Source organism: Rattus rattus, chromosome 9 (genome assembly GCF_011064425.1).
Source record: "Rattus rattus isolate New Zealand chromosome 9, Rrattus_CSIRO_v1, whole genome shotgun sequence".
In the NCBI taxonomy this organism is placed as follows: Eukaryota; Metazoa; Chordata; class Mammalia; order Rodentia; family Muridae; genus Rattus; species Rattus rattus.
Window position 1 is genome coordinate 51,294,415 of NC_046162.1, and position 10,596 is coordinate 51,305,010.

At 53.9% G+C, this 10,596-nt stretch overlaps 1 protein-coding gene across 1 annotated transcript; it reads left to right on the forward strand.

The window, feature by feature from the left end:
• The first annotated feature begins 573 nt into the window (after window positions 1-573).
• Wfikkn2 (WAP, follistatin/kazal, immunoglobulin, kunitz and netrin domain containing 2) lies at window positions 574-5,608 on the forward strand. Its single transcript, XM_032913969.1, has 2 exons — window positions 574-1,024; window positions 3,520-5,608. Exons 1-2 carry the CDS (start codon window positions 830-832, stop codon window positions 5,038-5,040), a joined length of 1,716 nt encoding a protein of 571 aa, XP_032769860.1. The 5' UTR covers window positions 574-829; the 3' UTR covers window positions 5,041-5,608.
• Window positions 5,609-10,596: the final 4,988 nt, after the last annotated feature.

Sequence of the window (10,596 nt, forward strand, 5' to 3'; positions counted from 1 at the left end):
CAGGGATGTGGCGCTACCCGTGTGCATCCCCCCACAAGGGGACCTGGTGCCCGGGGTGGGAGTCAGCTTACACAGCACAGCGCCGGCTGCCTGGGCCCGCCCTTGAATGGCCGTGAACTTGTTTTTCCACGTCATTTGCTCTCAAATGTACTATCGCTCTGGACGACGCTAACACAGCGGCTCAGGTCCTTCCTCGTAACAAGCGATTGTGTGTTCTTTAGAGGTGGCTGAAGGGGAGGAGGGGGCCTGGCCCCAAGGAGGTGGGGAAAGGGAAACAAACCTGCCTCACAGTGAGCGTGCGTGTCCTGGGGCCAGCTCCCCCCCAAAGCACATGCCATTTCTGTCCCTGGAAGGGGTTAAAGGCCTCCTGGAGTCAAAAACAAGCAGGTGTCCCACCGTGCCAGAGACCGCTGCCTAAACTGTTTCCAGCTTTTCCCCCCTTTCTGCAATACGTCTGTGATCAGCCACGGGACAGAGGCGCCAGCAGCCGGCCTCTGACAGGCATCGGGTTAGCTCGCTCCCACTCGGGTGGTGCGCCCAGGATATAAATCCAGGCTCGAGCCCCTGCTGTGTTCCTCTCCCTGCGCACCCGGGGTGGGGGGGAACAGAGTTTCCTTCCAAAGACCTTTCTTTTATCTGAAGCCTCACAGCCCAGCAGGCTGCACTTGGTGGAGCCAGTCACAGCAGCCGAAGCCAGCCAGCAGCCTCAGCGAGGAGACTTGCTGGGGTGAGGAGGGCAGGTGTTGCCAGCCCTGGAGAAGAAGGGCCTGGTGGCCCTCAGCCCTTGGTGTCATCACAGGGGAACCCTCTGGCTACTGCAGACAGCACCATGTGGGCCCCAGGGCATCATCGGTTCTGGTTCCACTGGGGGCTGCTTTTGCTGCTGCTCCTCGGGGCTCCCCTTCGAGGCCTAGCGCTGCCACACATCCGATACTCCCATGCGGGCATCTGCCCCAACGACATGAACCCCAACCTCTGGGTGGATGCCCAGAGCACCTGCAAGCGAGAGTGTGAAACAGACCAGGTGAGTGGGATTCCTGAAGCCTGAGATGGACCACCTGAGCGGGTCGGTGATGGTGACAGTGTGGGAGCTGTGGTGCAGGGACGCCTCAGGAGTGCTCCCAGGAACATAAAGGGACACAGACCCTGCCCACCTAGAGACGAACAGGGCTTGAGCCTGGCTGAGGCCTAGAAGAAGAGGGTGTAGTGTCCATATCCATCTCTGAGCACTCCTTTTGTGTTTGTTGAGGGCTGCAATGGGCCAGCACTGTGGAAGGCACGTCTCTCGGGATAATATAGCAACAATGGTGGCTGTTCTGCTGCTCACTCAGGTAGAAAATGGATGCTCACAGAGTGATGCCAGAGCCAGAGAGAGACAGGTTGGCTTGGAAACCTGTCTGTTGGATACATTGTTGCAGTTAGTTTCACCAGGCTTCTAGGCTTTTCCTCAGGTTTGAACTCAGCCATACAGTAATGAGGCTCCTGGGCGGATTGAGCAGGAGCCAGTCTGTACAAACACTCTAAGTGTCCTGTGAGGGAAATGAACTGAGTTCCCACCCCTCTGCCTCTTCAGTGTTCCCACGTGCTCCTCCCTCGTGGATGCTGCTGTAGTCAAACGCCACCTCCAGAGAGTTGTTCTCTGGCTGCCAGGTGGGTTCTTCTAAGGGCCACCCTTGTCCTCTCTTGTCCCTTGGCAGTTCATATATCAGAGTACTGGTGCCTGAACTAAGTGTGGCCACTACCTTGCTGGTCATCTCTGAGGGTAGCCCAGAGTCTCCAAGGACTTTGGGTTTGGGATAGGCATCACTAACGAACATGGGAGACCCGGGAGCTTCTAGAAGTAGCTGGTCACATTGAGAAAGCATGGGGCTTCCAATGGAAAAAGAGTGGCTGTTGCCTCACATTCTCTGGGGACCATTCTCAAGCCTCTCAAGACGGATGCTGCAGTGGTCCACAGTGGTAGATGCTGCAGTGGTCCACAGTGGTAGGATGCTGCAGTGGTCCACAGTGGTAGTGTGGGGAGAAAGGAACAGGGAAAGTGGCAATCCTCCCATCCAAGAGCTCATGCCATCAGATGGCTACCCTTGGAGAATCTTTTGCCCTGGTACTAGCTAGCCTGAAATCAGGTGGGACTTAGGGACAGTAGGACTGGCTGGCTTTGCATGTTGTCTGGAGAAGGCACCAGAGAAGAGCTAAGCATCCAGGTAGCCTAGATACATTGTAACTCCTTAAGTGAAAGTACTCTAAGTATTCTCTCCAGCCTTCCTTCACCTGATCCCCAAGGACTCTGGTTCCTGAGTGTCCAGCCATTCCTGGACCTCTGGACCCTGAAGGAATTGCCTAGGCACACTGGAACAGAATAGCCGTCAAGTCAAAGAGCAGGCTTTCCTGTTCACGGATCACAGTGTCCCTGTCCACCCCTCATTCTAATGTTCTCTCTCCCTTGAACCTCAGCTCTGGATGTGACCCATCCCTGTCCCCAAGCTTCCCCTGTTGTGGCCCAGAAGCCTATGCCAAACAAGGGCTTCAAAACAAAGTCCTTATTCTGAGCTGAAGCAGGGAGAAGGGTAAACAAGTGGAACAGCAGCCGGCTCCACACAGCCGGGTGGGGGCTGTTTTCCCCCTCTTAGCTCATGTGGAATGTCAAAAAAAGCTAGAATCAAAGTGGGAAGGACAAGAGGCCAGTGTGGTGGGGACTAATTCACACAGCCACTACCTGGTGGAGGATTAGCAGCCCAGCCAGCTGCCCAGCCACACGGTGTGATATTGTGCAAAGCACCACATGCAGTCCGCATTTGTGTCGGCTCCAGTTGGCATGTGCTAATTCTGAAGAATTAGAGTAAAGCCTTACATGACTCCACAGAAGTCAGAGGGGGATTACAGACTGCCAAGGCTTCACCGACACCACACAGGAGCACTTGTTATTTTCTGGTCGCAAGGGTCTCTGACACCTTTGTGTATGTCGGTGTCTCCCAGATGGGGGAAGGTAGGTGTGGCTAGCCTTGAACATGGGTCCAAGATGCGACCTCTTCAAGTTAGCCAACGCATCCTTACCCTAGTGGAGGAAAGGAAAGGTCAACCTCACAATGTAAGCCGGTGCTTCATCTGGGTAACTGTACGATGTTCCGTTCCAGGAAGCCCCTTTCTGCCACTTCTCCTCTCTGTGGCCTGAGCATCAACTCTCTGACATGTTCTCACTTTGAAAATGGTAGTGAGCACATGTCCCCCATTAGAGGTCTGTGGCCCATCTCTCTCTGTAGCCCTGTGACCTTGGACAACTTGCTTTACCTCTCTGTGCCTTAGATTGCTGTGTACAAGGTGGCGAGCAGAAGGATGTTCAGGAGCCTGACAGACAGTGGATGCTGGGTCTGTGTGAGCTCTTATCTACCTTAAGTATTTAGTGTCATCGCACGCAGGTCTAAGTCCCCACGGTCCAGCCTCTGGCGGAGATGTCAGAACCTGTCCATTCTTGCTTCCTCCATGTTCAGAACTCTTTCTCTTTTTCTCTGGTTCTTTCAGGAATGTGAGACCTATGAGAAGTGCTGCCCCAATGTGTGTGGGACCAAGAGCTGCGTGGCAGCCCGCTACATGGATGTGAAAGGGAAGAAGGGCCCTGTGGGCATGCCCAAGGAGGCCACGTGTGACCATTTCATGTGTCTGCAGCAGGGCTCCGAGTGTGACATCTGGGACGGCCAGCCTGTGTGTAAGTGTAAAGACCGCTGTGAGAAGGAGCCCAGCTTCACCTGTGCCTCTGACGGCCTTACCTACTACAACCGTTGTTACATGGACGCCGAGGCCTGCTCCAAGGGCGTCACACTGTCTGTGGTCACCTGCCGCTATCACTTCACCTGGCCCAACACCAGCCCTCCTCCGCCCGAGACCACTGTCCACCCTACCACCGCCTCTCCAGAGACTCTCGGGCTGGACATGGCAGCCCCGGCCCTGCTCAACCACCCCGTCCATCAGTCAGTCACTGTGGGTGAGACTGTGAGTTTCCTCTGTGACGTAGTAGGCAGGCCTAGGCCAGAGCTCACTTGGGAGAAACAGCTGGAGGACCGAGAGAATGTGGTCATGAGGCCCAACCACGTGCGTGGTAATGTGGTGGTCACCAACATCGCCCAGCTGGTCATCTACAATGCGCAGCCCCAGGATGCAGGCATATACACCTGTACAGCTCGGAATGTCGCTGGGGTCCTGAGGGCTGACTTCCCATTGTCAGTGGTCAGGGGAGGTCAGGCCAGGGCCACCTCGGAGAGCAGTCTTAACGGCACAGCCTTCCCGGCAACAGAGTGCCTGAAGCCCCCAGACAGTGAGGACTGTGGAGAGGAGCAGACACGCTGGCACTTCGATGCCCAGGCTAACAACTGCCTCACGTTCACCTTTGGCCACTGCCACCGCAATCTCAACCACTTCGAGACCTATGAGGCCTGCATGCTGGCTTGTATGAGTGGGCCGTTGGCCACATGCAGCCTGCCCGCCCTGCAGGGACCCTGCAAAGCCTACGTGCCACGCTGGGCCTACAACAGCCAGACCGGCCTATGCCAGTCCTTCGTCTATGGCGGCTGTGAAGGCAATGGTAACAACTTTGAAAGCCGTGAGGCCTGCGAGGAGTCTTGTCCCTTCCCAAGGGGCAACCAGAATTGCCGGGCCTGCAAGCCACGACAAAAACTCGTTACCAGCTTCTGTCGGAGTGACTTTGTCATCCTGGGCAGGGTCTCTGAGCTGACCGAAGAGCCTGACTCAGGCCGTGCCCTGGTGACCGTGGATGAGGTCCTAAAAGACGAGAAGATGGGTCTCAAGTTTCTGGGCCGGGAACCGCTGGAAGTCACTCTGCTTCATGTGGACTGGACCTGTCCTTGCCCCAATGTGACAGTGGGCGAGACACCGCTCATCATCATGGGGGAAGTGGAGGGGGGTATGGCCATGCTGAAACCTGATAGCTTTGTGGGTGCATCGAGCACTCGGCGGGTCAGGAAGCTCCGTGAGGTCATGTACAAGAAAACCTGTGACGTCCTCAAGGACTTCCTGGGCTTGCAATGAAGCTAGCCTTGCTACCCTGTCCCTCCTCCGCCCACCCCCTCTGCCCTCAGCTAGCCATCCAGGCAAGTCAGGTTAGACAGCCTTGACTAGGGAAGAAACGTCAGCTAACGTGTGGGAAGAAAGCCACCAATGTCTTAAAGCCACTGAAGTTTTAGCGCCACCCATATGCTCTCTCTCCCTCTCCGTGTTCTCCCTTTGAAAATGGTAGGGAGCACATGCCCCCCTTTAGAGGTCTGTGGCCCATCTCTCCATACTACCAGCCCCTTGACCTTGGACAATTTGCTTAACCTCTCTGTGCCTTAGATTATTGTATACAAAATGGGAATAGTGGTTGTACCCCCTGGGCTTAGAAGAGAGCCTCAGCTAAAAGAAACCCAGGAGCCTCATAGGTGTTTGGATTCAATAAAATGTCCGTTTCTTCCCTCCACCCTAGCCCTACCCCCAGACAAGGTTTTCCTGTGTAGCTCTGGCTGTTCCGGAATTTACTCTGTAGACCAGGTTGGCCAAGAACTAAGAGATCTGCCCGCCTCTGCCTTCTGAGTGCTGGGATTAAAGATGTGCACTACCATGTCTGGCTAAAAAGGTCCGTTTCTTTTCTTTTCTTTTTTTTTTTTTTAGCTGGGAAGGGGGTTGGCAAAAGGGAAGAAAGGACGCATGTAAGTTGTTTTCCATGAGTGGTTCCCTCAGGCAGTCTCATTCCCCTTTGCTGACCCGTGCCCCTCTGCCCAGTGTCAGCCTGGGGTCAGGAGGGATACCATCTGCATTGTTAAATGGTTTAGCTTGTATAGGAGGTAATGTGGGGGGGAGAAAAGAGAGGCCAAGGATCACTTAAGACAACTGCCCCACTGCCTCCTGCCCCCACCACATCGCTGTAGTCAGAGACCACCCACATAAAGGGTTGTGAGCAGTGGGAAGCCAGAGCATTCACCCTAGGCTATAACTTATCCTAATGGAGGCTGCGGGGACTTTTGTTGGGGTTGGTTTGTGTCACCACACCAGGGGAATCCATGTTTTCTTTCCTGAGCTGCATCGGTTTCTTGGTTTCCTTCTGTTCATTTCAGCCCAGTGGACCCTTCCTGGGTGCCAGTGCTGGGACCATAGAGACCTGATACCTCTCTACTAGGCGAGCTGGAAGGCACTCCCCCACGCTCCCCCCAGGAGCCAGTGGGTGATTGACAGCGGTTAGGCATTTCCATCTGATGGGTCAGGTGCTTTCATATGCCATGGACTTCCTTGGAGAAGCCCAAAGATCTGTTTCGGTAGCAAGAGAAATAAAGAGGACAAAGGCAGGAGGGACAGGGGACAGCATCAGAGCGGAGGTGGGCCGGGGGAGAATGAATATTGCTCGATGCTGCCATCTGGTGGTGAATTTGGGCACCTGCAGGGGTTAGGAGGAAAGCTCTATCTGGGTGGGGCCTAGGAGGGGCCTCTTGGAGATGGCAGCTCTGAGATCACTTGTTTGTTCTGGTCCCAGCCACACAGGCACTGGAAAGAGGATTTGGAGCCCCTCTGTCATCACTGCATCTGCCCTGTTTCCTCCCCAGCCCTTCACTCTGCCCGCATTCCCCCAATGGAAGCACTGTGGGACGTCCTAATGTCTTCCTCAAATATACAGAGGACAAGACTAAATAAAAATTCATCGTGTCAACTGCTCCACATGTGTGGTCATTTTGGGAAGGCGAGGAAGGGACTGTGATCACGTCATTGATTCTGGTGACCTCTTAGGAGGGAAGTCTGGCCAATGGCACTGAATTTGAGCCGTGGAGGGACACGGTAGATTTTCAGGTCCCCTGTGAAATATGAGCTCCTCAATCACACTCTGAAGAGTATGAAATAAGCAGAAGGGCTGGGAGATGGCTCAGTGCTTAAGGGCACTGACTGCTCTTCCAGAGGTCCTGAGTTCAAATCCCAGCAACCACATGGTGGCTCACAACCATCTGTAATGGGATCTGATGCCCTCTTCTGGTGTCTCTGAGACAGTTATAGTGTACTTATATAGAATATATAAATACTAAAAAATAAATAAATAAACAAACAAACAAACAAACAGGAGAAACCCTTACCGAGAAGGCAGGGTGATTTTCCACACTCATAGGCAAGAAGGGCTCGGACCCTGAAGTGTGGTCTAACTGCTCTGTGGGGGACAGTGGGGATCCGGGCCACAGTCAAGGTCCTCCTGCCTCTGATACTGTGGAGTCTAAGTGTGAAGGTGGGAGGGACAAGAGCCCCTCATGCTCAGCTGTGAGTTGTAGGGACATGAGGAAGAGGCCTGCTCTCCAGTGTCCTCAGAAGGCCGGTAGTAGTGCATTTGGCCCCAGGGAGACTGTTCCCCAGGTCCAGTCAAATGTGTGGAACCCATAGCCTGTCTGACCCTCAACACAGGCACCCCATTTCTTGTAGTTTCATGGGGTTCTCAGGACCATACCCAAAGGAGGAATCCAAGCCAGGCCCAGCCTAGCCTAGAGTAGCCTCTTTAACCCATAGCAAAGGCCTGAGGAGTGGACGAGGAGCCTCTATTTCTAAGAGAAGAGAGGGCAGGGGTGGGAAGGCCACGCCATCACTGAAGGACACCAAGTGAAGAACTTAGCCAGCCGGACGACATGATTGACGGTCATTTCCCAACCTACTCAGGCATCCAGGGAGGCTGAGGACTGTCACCTCACTCTGTCCATAATGGCCTGTGGACATTGACTGAACCTGCTTCTAGGCCACAATGTCCAACCAAGTGCCCACTCTCCAGCCTCCAGCCTTACCTGCCACTTTAGTTTTCTTATACAAAGAAGAGTGTAAACTCCATGGTTAGGTCAGTTTGCTGTTCTGCTCCCCTGGTAGAGAGGGAGATTCAGGGGAGGCGGGCAGTCAGAAACTACCAAGCCCATGAGTCCAGGGCTCACCAAGACCTGAATCCAACCTCCATCACTAACTGGCTGACTCTGACCCTCTTCACACCTAGCTACACAAAGAGTAGTGAGAACACCTACGTCATGTCACTGGTTTGTCGTTTTTGTGTGTCTACCGACACACTCACATACCTGTTCGCTCACACTTACACACACGCTCGTGTGTGTGAATGCAGGGACACTCATGCCACAGTGCATGTGTGGCCATCGGAGGACAGCCTTAGGTGTCTGCCCTCCCTTTCCACCCGGGACTTGTTTACCCAACACAGCTGGCTTGGAAGCTTACAGAGATTCTCCATCTCCCATCCCACCATAGGAACACGGATTACAGGTCCTTGCTACCTTGCGCCTGGCTTCATGTGAGTTCTAGACATTCACACTGAGGTCCTCGTGCTTGTGAGGAAAGTGTTCACCACCGAGCCATCTCCTCTGCCCTGGATTTGATGTTTTGTTCTAGACTGAGTCCCTCGCACTCACCTCAGCCTCGCTCTCTCTGCAGCCCAGATCTATCTCAAACTCGTGATCCTCCTATTTCAGTCAGGATTGTTCCACGATGATGCCTAGGTAGTCATAGCACTTAAAGAGATTTGGGATTCAACCCATTACCCTTGTAAGAACTACAGCCTGGCCTAGAGCAGTCCTTTTACCCTCTGAAGTTCCCTGGGCAAAGATGGGCCCCAGGACCAAACGCTATACATCATCGTTCTGGACACTGGGCCTCAGCAGTCTTCTGATTATCACAGAGAACATCGAAGTAGGCCCCTTCTGTGGGCTGACTTGGGGCTCAGAAGCTTCAGGGCTCACTAGGGACTGAGTGCTTGTGAAGCTGTGGCCATCTCTGACCTGCTGTATGAGGCTGGTTTCTTTCTGACGAGCAGGTCAGGTTCTCATACTGGGCTAACCTGAGTTCCCAAAGCAGGGTTCCCAGTCAGTGGCAGTCACCTGGCTCCATCTGTTAGACATGCCCTCAATTCTGCTCCAGGACAGGAGGAAACCGAGGCCACCTGCAGCCAGGTCAGTCTCACGCTGTCCTGTTTGTGGAGGATCTCACCCCTTGACACCTCAAGGCCGTGTGGCTCTCCCTACCACTAGCCTGCTCTCCAGGCCTTTTACTGTCTTCTAATCTATTCAGGCTTGGCTGACACTAGGTCAGAACTGTCCCCACCACCCCTAAACAAGGCACTGTGGCTTTATGTCCCCTCCTCCCTCCCTCCCTCCCTCTTCCTGAGCTCCCAGCCTCCTAGGATACTTTGCTCCATTGTCTACCCAGCTGCTCACTAGTCTGATGTCACCCTCTGGACAGTGGCACCAGAAAGCTGCCCAAGTACCAGGACAAAACCTAACTAGGGAAAGGAGACAGTAGTAACACAAAGGCATGTGGCTGTTTCTTTCAGCCATGACCTCCAACTGCTCCATTACGATAACACCGGACTGACACTTTATCAAGCGCCTTCTCCTGTGGTCCGCACTGAGACCCCATGAGGCACAGTGACATTTCCTATGTGAGGAAAAATAAGGCAAGCATAATAAGAAATTCACTCAGCCATGGCCAAAGCACAGGGCTACAGTTCCAGCACTCGGGAGCCAGAGGCAGGAGGATTTCAAGTACAAGGCCAGACTACACAAAGAAAACCCATCTCGAAAGCAAAGGTAAAACAAGAGAAAAATAAAGAAAGAAAAGGACTGGGGATATGCCTCTGTCCAAGCATGGACCCCCAGAACCTGTGTAAAAAGCTGGGTACAACCTGTAATCCCCTTGCTGGGGAGGTGAATTCAGGAGATGGGGGCCTTACCCAGCCAGCCAGCCTAACTGAATATGTGAGCTCCAGACTCAGTGAGAAATCCTGTTCTAAAAATGTAGGTGGAAAGAGATGGTTCAGTGAGTAAAAAGACTGGCTGCCAAACCTGACGACCCAAGCTCCATCCTTAGGTTCTACACAGTAGAAAAGGAAAGCCTGTTCCAAGTTGTATACACACACACACACACACACACACACACACACACACACACACACACACAATCTCACTCACGTGCCCACATGGCCAATGAGGCATCCAACCCGATGCCAGACACCTCCACAGAATCCAGCTCCAGCTGGTCAGCCTCTGGTGCATCACCCAACTATGTTTACCTCCTGGACACGTGACGAGTTTCCATCACACACAACTGCAGTCATGGCCTAGATTCCTGAGCCAGACATCAGCCTTCTGCCTCCTCATCCTTCAGGAGGCAGCTCCTTGGGGGAAGCCTCTGCTGTCCCTGGCTGCCTCAGTCTCTTCACGTCTCGCATGCCCCTAGGCGGGTGCTGACCCAAATCAGAGTAATGGCCAGGGGCTCCAGGAATACTGCGGCCCAGCTGGGAGCTCAGAGGGCAGATGGCTGGATGACCGACCGCAGGATCTGGGAGGAGGGACATGAGGGGGGCACTGTATTTTTTGACTACCATGTGCCAAGAATGGGTCCTCTGGGGCCTTTCTTTCTCCTCAGCCCCTCTCCTGTAGTTCCTCCTCCTCTTCTCATCCCACCAAGGAGCTAGGGCTTCTCCTCCTCTCCAGGGAATGTGTGAGTAATGCAGGCGGGTGGTGGCAGGGCTCCTGGGTCCTATTCTTGGCTGTGCCCTCATTCTGGAATGTGCTCTCTCAGACTGTCAGGAGG